This window comes from Triplophysa rosa, linkage group LG18 (assembly GCF_024868665.1).
Source record: "Triplophysa rosa linkage group LG18, Trosa_1v2, whole genome shotgun sequence".
NCBI classification, from domain to species: domain Eukaryota; kingdom Metazoa; phylum Chordata; class Actinopteri; order Cypriniformes; family Nemacheilidae; genus Triplophysa; species Triplophysa rosa.
The window spans coordinates 17,406,507-17,424,016 of NC_079907.1; the positions used below are offsets into that span (position 1 = coordinate 17,406,507).

Consider the following 17,510-nt stretch of genomic DNA (forward strand, 5'->3'; position numbering starts at 1 on the left):
TATTTGCGAGAATCCATGATGCCATCTATCTGAACAAGATATCCAGGATCTTCAGAAGAAAACATTAAAGATACAGCAGTTTATATAATTGTACATATGGTGTACTTTTATCCTTGTGTGCACCAAACCCATCTTGAGTGTTTGCTGCTAAAAACCAAAAAACATTTGAAAGGTAATAGACACTACTGGAACTTCAAACAGGTCAGTTGAAACAAAAAAGAGCTTTTTAACAGCAAACACTCAAGATGGGTGTAAAATGTTTTGGGCCTAATTCTCTGATGGAGATTATCTAAGGTGATTTACAAATGAGGAAAATGTTTTATCATTTTCAACCTTCAGACTTGTACAGATGTCCTGCTGATGTAATGTCCACAATGTTTTATTATTCCCTCTGAAATTTCAGCATACTGAGAAATCTGCATTCTGTACAATTTTTTTACAAATTATGAAACAAACAAAATTTTAAAATTTGTCCCATTTAAAGCACTGCTGCTGAAAATAAACAAAAAGTTGGAACTAGTAGAACTCACTAATCGACTAGCCATAAACGGCATGCTATCACCTGGCTAATTCACACTGATGCAACAAACGCCAACAAACACATTTGTTGGAGTTTGTTGCATCAGTGTGAAACCGCTTTTGGCATTGTTGGATCAATGTTATTTATAATTGTGAATGTTGGTGTTTGTTGGAGTCTTTTGGCATTCATGGTATCAGTGTGAATTAGCATTAAGGCTAAAAATAATCTACAACACAAAGTTTGAATGGAATCTGTCATGGGTTATTTAAAGTTTGGGATTTAAAACAAAACCTGACTACAATGTTTGAGGAATGCATACAGTGGGGCTTTGCAATCTGTATAACTATTCCTGACAATCAAACAACTTCTGCTTCAGTCGCTGCACATTAGCTGGCAGGGATTACAGCAGGACTCTTCAGCGAACAAAATAGCACTATTTAGATGTCTACTACCACACATTCTGCCTTTTTCAGTCCAGTGACATTCACCATAAAGGCGATTTTGTTCTCGAGACATTTGACATCTTCTCTGTAAATAAATGTCTGCGGAGCCGAGGACAAAAACCACTGTCATCTCCAACAAAAGTGTTGTTTTCTGAGTAATGTATAAAAGGCTCAAGCTTTCATGGCACATAACACATCACCAAGTTCACATTTCTAAAGATGCTTCAATCCACAACTTTAAGTTTAATTCTTCTGTAAACTGTGTGGAGTGGCTATTCGAATCTGTGGAGTCTCTTTAGGGTTATTTCAGGTAAGGTTCAATCCACAAGCACAGCAGGTCCAGTGTGCTTGCAATAGGAACACACAAGATGCACATTTCGTATTCTGACTGGAGCTTTGTTTCTAGCTGACAAATAGACCCCTGGGAGAGAAAGGAGAGACGAATGGAAGAAGCAATAAGACAACACAAGACTATGAAGAATGGAAAGAATCCACTAAGCCTGCTGGGTTATACCATGTTCAAGAACCAACAAAGGAACCTAATGAATCCATGAAAGGATTCAAACAATCAAAACCCGGAAAAACCCATCGGATCAGGACGAGGCCAAAGCTAGACTCGCCCTTTTCATACAAGCCCCAATATAGGGTCCAGATTCACTGGAGCTGCTCCATGCCTCAGAGCAAGCAAAAGTAAATGGACATATTTTTCTCAAGTTGCATCACTTCTCCATCTCTTTCACTGGCTTAATGAACATGTCAGTACAGCTCTGTGGTTTTGCAACCATGACCTGAGGTTGGGGTAAAAGACATGGTAACCGAAAGAGGTGAGGTGGAGCTTGGCAATCTAAAGCCTCCAAATGTCCTTTTCCGATCACAAGACCACAGTCGGGGATTATTGAAGGAGACATTTCTCACAGAACACTGCCTTTTCTTTATTCTCTTTGGGGTGTTTTCTGTCTTTGATGTGACAAGGAAAGAGAGGAAGATGAAAGCTTGTGTTAATAAGAAAGTAGTGCACAGCTCATGTCCTCATTGTCCTCACAAACTCATAAATTATACCATAAACTGATAGAAAATGGCTGTACACGAGTATCCTGAACAATTGATCTACTGCAAAATATCTACCATTCTACAACCTGTCACCATAAATATCATTTTAAACAAATGGAAAAACAAGGTCAGATCCTCCTAACTACATTGTACTGTTCTTCTTTAGTTCTACTGTAGTTCTCAACAGTGGCCTCCCAAAACACCACCAGAGTTCGACATTTCTTCTTTATTTTTTATTCTTCTTTTCCCCCCAATGCTTTTATGGGTTTACTTTTCCCTTTGTGAAAATCCAGATACCATTAAGATTCTGTTTTTACAGAGGACAATCTTCTCTACGGGGTCAAACAAAAATGTAGTGCATGAAGTCACTATGAACAATTGCAGTACTATGACAATTTGCCATAACACCAGGTCAAACCAGGAAACGCACAAAGCTTTATTACCTGCTAACGTGAGTTTGCTCATGGTGTGAGGGACATTTCAGGAAATTGGACCACCACAGCCGTGAGACCACCGTTCTCAACTGAGAGTTCACTTCTGATTCTTCTTCAACAGGTGATGGGTTCATTTACTGACTTTTCTAAGTACTGTAATACTTCCTGTAATTTTGAGGCGGCACACTGTGCAAGTAATCTGTGCCTAACTGCCTTTCCAGACAAGAAGGATATTAAAATGCACTCAGTCTAAATGAAGCTGAATGATTGTTGTGGAACTGCCAATATTGACAAATATTACATTATGGGTGTTGGCTTTTGTGGAGTGAAAAATAAAATTGAAAAACATTGTACATTTTTTGAATACTCTACTTCTACTGTACTACTTCTACATTTAATGTGTTTAGGTGATTCATCTCAAACCTACCATTATAAGTCAGAAAGCATTACCTAAACACTCACTTGTGAGATTTTGAAGGCATGTCCAACGCCAGGTAAGGTATTTAAACTGTGCTCTCAGCCCAGTCAGTGGGAGAAGCATTTTGCAGCAGAAGTCAAAAGAAGCACGTAAATGTAATTGATTAATATTGTCTTATTGAGTTTAAATGCAGTGTTGTTGCTTTGTTACTGCCGCCGTGTCACGTGTTGAAGTCACATTTGTTCTTGTGCTGGTTTCGCTTGTTATTGTGAGATTTTGAAGGCGTGTCCTGCTGAATTCAATTGCGTGATTCAGACCATATTTATGCGCGACTCCACTGAGCAAGGACAAGGCACTTGAGTATCGCACTTCAGTATTAACTTTTTGCACTTCTATTTATTCTCTTGTTATTTGTCTAGTATATTTCTTATTCCCCGCTTTTGAATATGTGTTTTCAAATCCCTATTGTTACTACAACTCGTAAATCACCACTATCACGTAGAAGGCAATGCTAATGCTAGCAATCTGCGCACTCTCTCAATGTCCACAACTACCTCAATTACATTTCCCATTGGTTTATGGAACTGCCAATCTGCTGTAAACAAAGCAGATTTAATCACAGCTATTGCTAAACATTCTGGTCTTTCTCTTTTAGCACTTACTGAAACCTGGATCAAGCCAGAGGACCTTGCCACACAGGCTGCTCTCTCAAATAACTACACTTTCTCCCACAGCCTACGCATATCAGGGAGGGGTGGATGAACCGGTCTACTTATCCCCAACGACTGGAAATTCAAAAAGCTGGCACCCTCATGTGACAACACCTCCTTTGAGTCACATGCTGTTACTATCATCCACCCTGTTAAAACTCATGTTGTGGTTATCTATTGTCACCCAGGTCAGCTTGGACATTTCTTGGAGGAGTTGGATACGCTTCTGTCATCCTTCCCCGAGGATGGTACTCCTCTGGTGGTACTTGGAGACTTCAACATCCACCTTGAAAAACCGCAGGCTGCCAACTTCAACAACCTGACTGCATCGTTTGACCTCAAGCGAGTTCCCACTTCAGCAACCCATAAGTCTGGTAATCAACTTGATATTATCTACACACGACACTGCTCCACTCATCACTCCCAGGTCACCCCGCTGCACACGTCGGATCATGTCCCCTCACCTCCATCCGACTTAACAGCTGAAGATTTTGCGTCTTTCTTCGTAAAGAAGATGACCACCATCAGCAGTCAGTTCCCTGTGCCGCCGCCTCTTGTTCATGCCCAAACCCTCGACACATGCTCGTTCCCCTCTCTCCTATCTCAAGATGGTGTCTCCAAGGTCATGTCTTCTAACCACCCAACTACCTGCCCGCTAGATCCCATTCACACTCATCTCCTCCAGGCCATCTCTCCATCGGTTGTTCCCGCTCTGACCCACATTATCAACTCGTCTCTCACCACTGGTACATTTCCCACAGTCTTCAAAGAGGCCCGTATTACCCCGCTACTGAAGAAACCCACTCTTAATCCTGCACTGTTAGAGAACTACAGACCTGCATCACTCCTCCCCGGCATTGCTAAAACTCTTGAACGGGTGGTATGTAACCAGCTCTCATCCTTTCTCACCCAGAACAACCTCCTGGACAGCAACCAAGTCTGGCTTCAAGAATGGTCATTCCACTGAGACTGCGCTTCTCTCAGTCATTGAAGCCCTGAGACTGGTAAGAGCCGCCTCTAACTCATCTGTACTTATCCTACTGGATCTGTCTGGAACTAATCTACCACATACTCCTGTCGACCCTCAAGGCTATGGGTGTCTCTGGAGTGGTGATACAATGGTTCAGATCTTACCTCACAGGTAGGTCATTTAGAGTATCCTGGAGAGGAGAGGTCTCTGAGTCCCATCATCTCGACACAGGGGTGCTGAACCGAAGAGAGCGCACGTCACTCCTCTCTTCACTAAGTTACATTGGCTCCCTATAGTCGCTCGAATCAAATTCAAGACTCTGCTCCTGGCCTACAAGACCACCACTGATTTGGCACCCCCTTACCTTCACTCACTAATGCAGACTTATATACCCGCCAGATCCCTACACTCTGCAAACGAACGACGTCTTGTGGTGCCATCCCAAAAAGGTAAAAAATCTCGTACCTTCTCGGGATCGGTTCCACATTTATGGAATGATCTGCCCGCTGCTACAAGATCAGTAGATTCTGTATCCATCTTTAAGAATTGTCTGAAAACACATCTCTTCCGTAAACACCTGACTGATCAGTTCTGACTTCTAGTTCTTTTCTACTCTTTCAAAAAAAAAAAAAAAAACTTCGCTCTGTATACTGTAATAGGCTATATGAGACCAATTTTCTTTTATTGCACTTATGCTTTTTGTTGTCCTTATGTTGTTCCAATTGCTTCCATTGTTTCCCTCATCTGTAAGTCGCTTTGGATAAAAGCCTCTGCTAAATGACTAAATGTAAATGTACTATATAAACACCCAGACAACAAAACTAAAGTCCAAATGCAGCAATGCAGGTAGTAACTTTTGAAGACCTTCCCTAATTTACAGCTTATATCACCCAAGAAAAGTCACTATATAACTTTATGAACCTATGGTGCCAAACAAAGAGACACAAAGGTGCATTATTGAACAGACGTTTCATGCTTTTCTCATTTTGACCTTTTCAAGATCGAAAGTACTTTAGATCTTACATCAGAGACCTGGGGGAAAAGGTCAACTCCTAATCATGCAACTAGAGACACACCCCCACACAGACATACAAGAACATCACAGCATTTCATTTACTAGAGGTCATATATAATTATTCAAGATAATAGACAAAATTCAACAGATGTCTGTAAAGTCCAGAAGGTCACAAACGTATAAAAACAGTAAGTTTGGTACAAAAGGTCTGACATCCACATTGTGTTTCAAAAAATGTTCCAATAACAAAACTGTAAAACAATGACTATATGTGTAACTGCAGACTGGTGCATTCAAAGACAAGTGCACCCAAACCACAACATATAAGTGCAATTTTTGTGACCTCATAACCTTCTCTCAATAGGCTATATTAGCCTATTGATCTCATGTCTAGTCCTGAGCAGAACATCCACCCTGTTGACAATATTTGTCTAGTTATCGAAGAGACTGTTGAAAAACAAAAACAAAATAGAAGCTGAAAAGAAGGTATGAGTCACTATGAGTTAATTAAAGAGGAAGTGTGTGATTTCTGTGCCACTAGCATTAGCAAACAAATAAAAAATAAACAAAACTCCCATATGCAATTTCAAAGGGAGAACAGACTGTGATGTTTTGATAGCATCACAGAGCCACAAGTGTTTACAAATTTGTCTATGCAAAGGTCAACCTTAAAGGGATAGTTCACCCCAAAATCTAAATTACATAACCCCCCCCCCTTACTTTTTATAACATCCGAGAGGTTTCCAGGCCTCCTCGTAGACTTAATGGTAATACCTTCTGTCAAGGTCCAGAAAAGTACTAAAGACATTGTTAAATTGGTCCATCTGATCATATTGGTTCAATTTATTTTTTATGAAGGGACGAGAGTACTTTATTTGCGCAAAAGAAATCAAAATAACGAGTTTAATCAACATTGTGGCGAGGGGGGCGTGGTGTAGCGAGGGATGCGGCAGGAGAGAGAGCTAGGAGACGAGCGGTAAGTGAGTGGAGTAAATGCAAACAGCCAACACCTGTCTCTCGTTCCAGTAAGGGCGCGGGGAGACAATATAAACACCCGAGGAAGGCACAATCGGGAGAGAGAGACGGACGAGACTTGGACTGCCACGTTACCAAACCTCTCAGGAGAGAGAACGAAGGACTTTCTTAGACGTGGATCGTCTGAAACCAGGCTGAAGGAAAAGCCGTGGATTTATGTGCTGTTTACTTTAATTTTTGTTGTTTCGTGTGGAATAAAAGTTCGTGTCAGACTCGCCAACCTCGTCCTCTTCCTTCCTTACCCTAGCGAACCCGCTACACTGGTGCCGAAACCCGGGACGAATCACTCAAGTTCGCCTGGGAACAGGTTCGCTATGTGGACGGTCAACCTCTCCAACCTGCCCGACCGCGCTCCTATCCTTATTTTGCAGTTATAAAAGACCGGTTGTATCGAGTGACCCAAGACGCTCAAACAAAGGAAGATACAACCCAGTTGTTGGTACCACGGGGCCGCCGGGAAATGCTTTTCCAGGCGGCACATTGTAATCCTATGGCGGGGCATTTAGGACAAAACTCGACACTAAACCGCCTCATGGCCCGATTTTTTTGGCCGGGCATTCACGAGAACGTACGCAGGTGGTGCGCCTCGTGTCGTGAATGTCAGCTGGTAAACCCTCCGGCCTCCCCAAAAGCGCCATTGCGCAGGTCCCCTTCGATAGAATTGGTATGGACCTCATCGGGCCATTGGAGCGGTCAGCGAGAGGACATCGATTTGCATTAGTCTTAGTGGATTATGCAACCCGATATCCCGAGGCAGTGCCGCTCCACAGCATCTCCGCTAAGAGTGTGGCGGAGGCACTGTTTCGCGTCATCTCCCGCGTGGGGATCCCCCGGGAGATCCTCACGGATCAAGGCACGGCGTTCATGTCACGTACGATACGCGAGTTGTATGAATTATTGGGCATTAAATCGGTCCGTACCAGCGTCTTTCACCCTCAAACGGACGGGCTTGTAGAACGGTTTAATCGCACGTTGAAAACCATGATTCGTAAGTTCGTACACGAGGACGCCAAAAATTGGGATAAATGGTTAGAACCCCTCTTATTCGCTGTGCGAGAGGTCCCGCAAGCCTCCACGGGGTTTTACCCCTTCGAGCTTCTCTTTGGACGTCAGCCCCGAGGGGTTTTGGACGTCCTGAGAGAGACTTGGGAGGACGGACCCTCCAACAGCAAGAATGAAATTCAACATGTCCTGGACCTGAGAACAAAGCTCCATACACTGGGGCGGCTATCTATGGAGAATTTGTTACAGGCCCAGGACAAACAGAGCCGGCTGTATAACAGGGGAACCAACCTCCGGAAATTTTCACCGGGAGAAAAAGTGCTTGTATTACTCCCCACCTCGAGTTCCAAATTACTAGCCAAGTGGCAAGGGCCGTTTAAGGTCACACGGCAAGTAGGAGATCTTGATTATGAAGTAATACGGTCAGATAGGAGCGGGGCACGTCAAATTTACCACCTCAATCTCCTTAAAAAATGGCAGGAGGTGGAACCCGTGATGCTGGCGACGGTAATTAGTGGGGAGGATGATCTGGGACCAGAAGCGAATATAAAACCGCAATCACTCGCTCTGGCTCCGGGGGGAGATCACCTCTCACCCTCCCAGCTCACGGACATAGCCAGGTTGCAGGCGGAATTCGCAGACGTGTTCTCGCCCCTACCGGGCCGCACGAAACTCATTCAGCACCATATCGAGACGGTGCCGGGCGTGGTAGTTCGTAGCCGGCCCTACCGTTTACCTGAGCACAAGAAAAATGTGGTTCAGACGGAATTAGCGGCAATGCTCGAGATGGGGGTAATAGAAGAATCCAACAGTGACTGGGCGAGCCCGATAGTTTTGGTTCCCAAGACGGACGGCTCGGTCAGGTTCTGTGTGGATTATCGCAAGGTGAACGCGGTATCGAAATTCGATGCCTATCCAATGCCACGGGTCGACGAGTTACTGGATCGGCTAGGCACGGCTCGGTTTTATTCGACATTGGACTTAACGAAAGGGTACTGGCAGATCCCCCTATCGCCATTATCTAAGGAAAAAACTGCCTTCACCACGCCGTTCGGGTTACACCAATTCGTGACGCTTCCGTTCGGTTTGTTCGGAGCGCCGGCCACCTTTCAGCGCCTCATGGACCGTATCCTCCGACCCCATACGGCATATGCCGCTGCTTATCTGGATGACATCATCATTTATAGCAACGACTGGCAGCGGCATATCCAACACTTGAGGGCGGTTTTGGGAGCGCTGAGGGCGGCCGGTCTCACGGCCAACCCGAAGAAGTGCGCGGTTGGGCGGGTGGAGGTTAGGTATCTGGGCTTCCACTTGGGACACGGGCAAGTGCGGCCCCAAATTAATAAGACCGCAGCCGTTGCGACCTGCCCGAGTCCCAAGACCAAAAAGGAGGTAAGACAGTTCCTGGGGCTGGCGGGATATTACAGACGGTTTGTGCCCAACTATTCGGACCTCACCAGCCCGCTGACTGATCTTACTAAAAAGGAGGCGCCAGATCCGGTCCAATGGTCAGAGCAGTGCCAGCAGGCGTTTTCCCAAGTGAAGGCTGCCCTGTGTGGCGGGCCGCTATTACACTCTCCTGACTTTTCTCTCCCTTTCTTGTTGCAGACTGACGCGTCGGACAGGGGGCTGGGTGCTGTCCTGGCACAGGAGGTGGGGGGTGAGGAGCGGCCAGTGCTGTACATTAGCCGCAAGCTCTCCAAGAGAGAGACTAAGTACAGCACTATTGAGAAAGAATGTTTGGCCATCAGATGGGCTGTTCTCACCCTTAGGTACTACCTCCTGGGCCGGGAATTCACCCTCTGTTCGGACCACGCTCCCCTGCAGTGGCTCCACCGCATGAAAGATACCAACGCCAGGATCACCCGTTGGTATCTGGCGCTACAGCCTTTTAAGTTCCGGTGGTCCACAGGCCGGGGGCGCGAATGGTTGTAGCCGACTTCCTCTCCAGGAATGGGGGGGGCTGCAGGCCGGACGGTTCCCCGGCCTGAATCAGGCGGTGGGGGTATGTGGCGAGGGGGGCGTGGTGTAGCGAGGGATGCGGCAGGAGAGAGAGCTAGGAGACGAGAGGTAAGTGAGTGGAGTAAATGCAAACAGCCAACACCTGTCTCTCGTTCCAGTAAGGGCGCGGGGAGACAATATAAACACCCGAGGAAGGCACAATCGGGAGAGAAAGACGGACAAGACTAGGACTGCCACGTTACCAAACCTCTCAGGAGAGAGAACGAAGGACTTTCTTAGACGTGGATCGTCTGAAACCAGGCTGAAGGAAAAGCCGTGGATTTATGTGCTGTTTACTTTAATTTTTGTTGTTTCGTGTGGAATAAAAGTTCGTGTCAGACTCGCCAACCTCGTCCTCTTCCTTCCTTACCCTAGCGAACCCGCTACAAACATATTATTCTTTGATACGTGTTCACAAGACCACCACGACGCATGCGTCATGCAGCATTCAAGTGCGCAACCCAGATGCGCATGTTCTCATGAACAAGCATCGTAGATTGACAGGGAGGAGAAGATGATGTTGATTAAACTCGTTATTTTTGTTTCTTTTGCGCACATAAATTACTGTCGTTGCTTCATAAAAATTCAATTGAACCACTATGATCAGATGGGTGGACAATTTTAACAATGTCTTTGGTACTTAGTACTTGGACCTTAACAGAAGCTATTACCATTATGTCTATGAGGAGGCCTGGAAACCTCTCGGATGTTATCAAAAATATCTTTATTTGTGTACCGAATATGATGGGAGGTCTTAAAACGTGTACAGGGTGAACTATCCCTTTAAGATCAAGTTAAATCAAAACAAAACTGTATCAAAGACACAAATACCCCACAACAACCTTAAAGTCTTAATTTAAATGAATAAATATGCACAGTTTACAGTTCAACTGCTCTGCCCCACAGAGTTAAGTAGAGCATAGTGATGCTCACTATTGAATTAAATTCAAAGTGTGAAAAATGTCTTGCGTCTTCCCCATTGTAGACACATATGCTTGAGCGCACACTTGAAAACGCAGCTGGTGGCCTTTTCACGGGTCACATGTCACCAGCAGGCTTCTAGGAAAAGTGTGTCAGATTTCAAGGGCTTTCAAGAGCTGGGACACCGAAAACATCTGGTGTCGCACTCTGCCAATATTCCCATGCTTCTGAACACAGATTGTCATCAGCTTCCTGCGGCACTGCTCACACCCTCCTGCCATCAACATTCACCTCACACATGCTGCTCACTGTTCAGGGATGATGAAAGCTTAGCAAAGACATCAGTGCTGGAATTATTAACAAACAGACATTTGAGGGAAGACCGTCTTCTCTGTGAAGTCTCACAGTGTTGCCAAAATATTGGTGGTACTGTAGAGGAAATGGAAGCATTTGTGTAGGAAGGAAGAGACATTTCATGTTTAATAAAACCCTATTTACAGTAAGCGTGGGCCCCTTTTCAGAACAGTCTTACTAACATAAGTAGACGTGGAAAAATGTGGAAAGCAGGATGGGAGAACTTAACAACTGATTGTGGTCCAGGTGGTTTTCTTTCACTTGAATGGAGTTCAAAGTATCAAAGGCTTTTATAAAACACACCGTAATTCTCACACATGCACTCAAAGGACAAATGAGAGCAGAGTTTTTTGTGTTCTTTACAAACGTATGAATGTATTTACTTTTTTTATATATGACTATATACTAGGGCTGTCAACATTAACGCGTTAACGCATGCGATTAATTTTTTCAAATTAACGTGTCAGAAAATATTTATCGCAATTAACGCAACATCCGTTTGTTTTGACATCCTTTGTCTAGCGTTACATTATGTAATCACGCTCTTATTCGTGTACAGGCTTTTAAACCACTTAAGCGCGATTTGAAACAGTTGCTTTGACGCGCTCAATGGAGATAGACAGCTTCTAAACTGTGGGACGCGGCAAAACGCGAGGTCCAGTCTGGTGTAAACAGTCACGGGCTGAAGGCTGCGTCGGTGAATCTCTGTCAGACAGCGCATCCGTGTTAAGTTCTCTTTCGTGCTTGAATGGATAAAACCACACAAGATTATGTCAGAAAGCCCGTTTTGTCTAGCATTTTCTTAAGCACAGACTTCAAAGTGTAAAATAAAATCTTAAATGAATGCAAAGTGTTGTGAAAATGGGAGTGCGGTGACGGTCAGATCTGCGTACTGAGACAGCTCTTAAAGGGGCCGCGTTCTTAAACGTGCTGCTGTGACTCCTGTCACTAATGTTAATCAAAGAACAAAATAAAAGAAGAAATCAATGTGATTTTGTAGCTTTAATGAGAATTCTTCTGCATTTAATTTATAATTTAGCATTAAAGACTGTAAAGTGTCCTTCAATTTCTGTATATTTCCTACATGAGCTCTCAATTATACTGTTGAATGGCTATAATTCATGTTAAAATAATCAATTTAATAGAGACATCAGTTACAATACTAATATCAAAATGTTAGCTTTCATAAAATGATGCTGTTAAAGAAATATGTTGTTTCTACATCAATTTGAAGATTAAATGTGAAATTATTAAAATGTAAAAGTATATTTTAAAATATAATTGTTATGTGCGAGTAATCGTGATTAATCACAGAAAAAATGTGTGATTTATCCGATTAATTTTTTTAATCGATTGACAGCACTACTATATACATATTTTCTGTAAATATAAGCAGTCTGCTTTAAAACACACGTGAATGCCATGTTAATGCGTGGCCTAGATTATTATCTTCACAGTCTCATGAGGCCTAGTCCACCAGTAAATGGAAGAAAAAGAAGAAATGCTTGCTGCTCTAAAACATTTTTAGGTGTCGGACATTTATTAAAAGCTTGTTGCTTTTCAGCCTCAGCTCTTGAATAATTGTGAGACAAAGTCTTTCTATAGGATAAGGCCATATGGTCTCATTAATAATAATGACATATACTGTACATTCAGTGACTGACTGTTAATCTCATCCAATCTGGTCATTTTCATCCCAGAAGAAGAAAAATGTCTAATTAAATGCTTTCCTCCTAAAATGACAAATAATGGCTGCCAACATCATTTTTAATATTGGGCAACATGTACGCTACACACCTTGTGTTTTAGTGATTCATAGCCTTGTGCAGACATGTGCTTGAATAATAGAGGGAAACATGTCAGAAAAGAAAAGACCCACCAGGAATGTTGTGTATGGTGATGGCTAGGATTAGAAGAACGATCCGTCTCCAGCTGCTTGAGGTCTGACCAGTCTGCTCCTGTGGTTTAGTGTTCACTTCCTGTCCCACTGTATGGCCAGTGTTGGGTCCTCTGCGTCTCTGGTGCACCTCACCATTCTCTATTTTATCTAAAAAAAAAAGGAATTAGAAAGTCAAACATCATTGTCAGTAATTCGGTCATAAAACCAACACCACAATCAGCAATAGCAAATACGTTTTATTGTTAATCGGCTGGATGAAAAAACTCTCAAATTCATCCCACCGATATCAGTCTCTGTATTTTTAACGGTATATTTAACTGTTTTATAGCTATACAGTAATTATACATAACATACTAAACATTAGGTAAAATTTAGCGTTTTGGAACCAAACTTAATTATTTTGCCATCTCTATCAATAATGCAGGCCAAACTCAATAAATACCCACTAGTAGGGCTAGGCAATACAGCTAAATAGTTTGACGACATTAAACATATATCACAATATTTATGTATTTAGTCCATAATTAACTTGATTTTTATTCAAGGATCAGTTCAACCAAAAAGAAAATTGTCTCATCATTAACCCTAATGCCACATTCTTTCCACAGATGAACACAAACAGAGCTATTTAAAATATAGCTGCAAGCAGTGATACGGGGCCAAGCCCCCGAAGGCACCGCAAGCACAGCATGGAACCACGCCGGCGCACAGTAACGAAAGCGAAAACAGCAGAAACAGAACGCACGTGAAAAACAGACAGGTTGAGAAGAACAGGAGAGAACGAAATGTAGACTTTACACAGAAACGGAACGTACGTGAAAATGTACAGGTTGATAAGCACAGGTGAGAATGAAATCAATCTGTAGACAAATCAAGGAGGATGAAATGCAATGTTAGACTTTATGTACAAACGTAACGCTAACACCATCTTCCATGCTACGTGTATTTATTTAAAGTATTAATGTGATACATTTGGTGTTTTAAAACATCATGTAATTAAATGTTAATAAAAATGATCTAAAGTACTAAAATTTCTTCAGAAGTGTTGCTCAGAAGTTTTATGGTATATTGCTTGTTGTTGCAGAAGCACATCACTCAAGTCAACGGGAGATGTACTGTATGGCCTTGAAACTGTTACCATATTCCCATACTTCAAAGATCCTAATAGGAAGACTTGTATCTTACTTGCTATGCAAGTACCTCTACTTAGGCTTTGGTGAAGAAGTAAAAAAATCATTAATATTCATTGTCTACATTTTATTTTTAACAGGAAATATACTGTGATACACAGAAGAACATGACTTTCATTATGAATCATCTGAAGGACACGAGTTGTAAAACGCCCTTTAGGTGGATGGTGATCCTAGGATGGGAGAACCTGTCTTATCTTGATTAAAAATCTGTACTCAAGAGATGTTTAATTTCTTTTTTTTATTTGAATTTATTATTGCAGTGCTTACCAATGAAAGACATGCACTATTCAATACATGTAATTCAATAAATGCATTTATATTACTTTTTGTGAGATACATTAATTTACATGTTTTATAAGTTACAAAGTATTTGCAATGTTTAATTAACATTAAATCAATACCCTGCACTGTAAAAATGAAAGGTTCTTTGAGGAACCATTTGGGGTTCTTCACATTGCCACACCGGCGGAACCCTCAGGGGAAACTCAAGGCACCGCTTCAAGAAGGGCGGTTCTCTGAGGAACCCTCAAGGCTTCTTGGGGATCCCTTTTATTAAAATGGTCTGGAACCATCTTGGGTGCTTCAAGGCACCATTTCACAGTTTATACTTGCTATTCACAATACTTTAATATGCAGAAATACTACTAAAAGCAAATACAAAGCAAACAGTTTATTGATAAACAACAACAATTTACATTGAATAAATATTCACAAAATAGTAAATATTGTACATTACAATTCTAAATTCATGAAATCAAATGTATAATTAATACTGTGTTGGTGATATTGTTATAAATGAAAACAACATCTTAACAAAACTAACCAAATAATTTGCCTTAACTTTAAATATAAATACAGAAATATTTCAGGTACTTTGTACAAATGTACAATTGTAAAAAAGTCCAGCAAGAAAGTAGTCTCTAATAGCAAGGCCTACACCAATGGTAGTAGTTGTAATTTGCCAAAAAGCAAATCCTTGCGAGCAAGAAAAAAAACAATGCTGTTCTCTCCAAATGGGTTTCCTGCTATTACCAGGTGGTGTGAGGATCCAAAGTCAAAATAATTTCTATAGTGCATTTCACAATTTTGTATTGCTAAAGTAGATATGTATTTATGGCAAAAAGAGAACAGGAGCTGCGGCTGTTGGCCTTAGGTGTCCTAGGCAGTGCAAGGATGAGCATCAGGGCGGGCTGGAGCTGGTTCTGTTGGCCTTGGGTGTCCCTGGGAATAAGACATGGATACAAAAAAGAGGGATTAAGATAACGTCTCAAAACATTACATTTAATCATTTAGCACATCACAAATTGGTTTACAAATGTAACAATAAACAAAACATTACAATGCCTGTTAGTCACTGCTTTGGTCTATGGTTAAGGAGTACAGTAGGCTATTTATATCAACAATCCACTTTATTCCGATTTTTTCATTGTCAGTGAAAGGGTTGCAAGGTGTTCCGGTGCTATGGTAGCATCGCGATGCTAAAGCTTCAAAATACCGGTAGTATCGTAGTACCGTAGTTAATGTTGCATATGCGCATTAATATTTATTTGAACACTTACATCTGCCTTTTTGCGGTGTTTATCTCCTAAATGAATGTGTGTTTTAAATGTCTCGGGCGAGTTGATGATTCAAATTGGCGATTTGAACGAGTTGGTTAAATGATTCACTAACTCAGTGGAAAATTGACGCCACCTACTGGCCGTTTAAGTTCTGCATTTAAAGTAAGCCTAATATTTCCCTTTATAAAGACTGCTGTATCAATTAAATTTGTCCAACATTTGAATTAGTTCCTACGTGAAAAATGATCTAGTGTACTTTAGTATTTACTACAGTAAACTACTAAAACTCATAGATACTAGTGTTTTTGAGTCTTATCATAGTAAATATTTAAGTATACTACAGTATTTACAAATGACTAAATGTAAATGTATTTGCTACAATTTATCAAATTACTACAGTTAATACAACAACATATTCTAGTGCAAAGTATAATACAGTTTACTATAGTAAATACAAAATGTTCAATCTAAATCTGTGTTTTTGTGTATAGATTTGAATTATATGGCACAGCATCGTGATACTACTTGGTATCGAGATACTTCAGCTGGTATAGTATCGTAAGACATGTTTATGGTACCGTGACAACCCTAGTCAGTGAGTGTTTTTACATGTGCAAATATAACAAATAACATAACAATAAAAATATCATAATAAATATAATACTTACTTTTTTTGTCTACTCAACTGGAAAATACTGAAAATTCTGAGGAAAAAGGATAAAAACAGAACTGAATATGATAAAAATATTTAATTACAGGCAATTTATGTAACATGGGTGGGGAAACCATTCAACACAAACAACAAGAAAAAAAAGAGCTATACATTCACTAAAAGTGAACATAATAGCTAAAAGTGGCTAAAAGTCATTGTTTGTCATTTAACACCAATTTAACGTTAGCCCCACAAGCTTCATCATTAACTTATATTCGTTAGCATCTCGGCTAAAACAAGCGCTGTCTACACTGTATAAAATAAGTAAACGGTTTAAACAGCCAAAAACGGCCATACAATTAGACGTGTCAGAGTACACATTTGTATAAATAGTATATAGTTAATATATTTCAGTTATTTATATATTTTTACTTTACTTACCTCCAATGGGACAGTCGAGAGGTTGTTGCCATCCGTTATTTTGAATTCCCGCCTGTGGCGCGAGAGGACACCGGTGAAAACTCGTACACCTCGTGCGTGCCAGTCAGATGTTTGATCGCAGACGGAACGGCGTATGACATCAAAGCACAGTGAGAGCTATTTGTGAACTGACTGCCCTGTATGCTTTAGAAATGCTATTCTAATGCCGTATGCGTTTTGTCATAAGGTGATCGGTCTGCGCAGAGCTGGAAAAAGTTAAACACACATATTACTAACGAAAGCGCCACATGCCTTGACGCTGCGACATTGGGCCAACAGCGCCACAGTACTGTGGAGGGCGAGACTGCACAATAAACACACAGAGCAGCTGCAGTTTGTTTGAATGGAAAACACAACAACATTACATTTTCAAAAGATTTCAGTGATTTAGGATGTTATGGAATGAATAGTTATTGAATGATAGTTTTGTCTCCAATTAATATAATATCAATATTAATAAATATAAAAGAATTAAAAGCTTGCTGAATTTTTTCAAAATAACATTTAGCCTTTTCTAATCATGTGCATGATTTTAAAATGTGTGTTCACATAGCAGGGACCACAAACCAAACTTTGGCCTATTCTTATAAAGCATCAAAATGATCAGTCTAAAAATCCCCATTTCATGCAGAATTTTGGGGGGTTCCTCTAGATACTGCACTGTAAAAATAAAAGGTGCCTCAAATATCCTGTTGTGTACTCAAAGAACCTTAAACCTTATTTTAAGTGCTTCAAAGCTCCTTTTCTCATAATAGGGTTATTGGTGGAACCATTTATAGTCTTTGTGGTTCTTCCAGGAACCTAGGAGATTCTTGAATAACCCAATTCAGTTTGAAGTTCTGGAGTCACC

At 41.4% G+C, this 17,510-nt stretch overlaps 1 protein-coding gene and 1 long non-coding RNA gene across 3 annotated transcripts in view; both read right to left on the reverse strand.

Moving 5' to 3' along the window:
• The window catches only part of LOC130568899 (zinc transporter ZIP11-like), a 205,775-nt gene that overhangs the window by 51,920 nt on the left and 136,345 nt on the right, over positions 1-17,510 (reverse strand). For both annotated transcript variants that reach the window (XM_057358124.1, XM_057358123.1), the window contains exon 6: positions 12,756-12,923. In XM_057358124.1, coding sequence (XP_057214107.1) covers positions 12,756-12,923 — 168 coding nt within the window. The remainder of the gene's footprint in view (positions 1-12,755; positions 12,924-17,510) is intronic.
• LOC130568900 (uncharacterized) lies at positions 14,703-17,334 on the reverse strand. The gene is made up of 3 exons (XR_008964764.1): positions 16,622-17,334; positions 16,197-16,232; positions 14,703-15,190 (listed from the first exon to the last, which is right to left on the reverse strand). It is a non-coding gene; the product is annotated as an uncharacterized LOC130568900 (long non-coding RNA).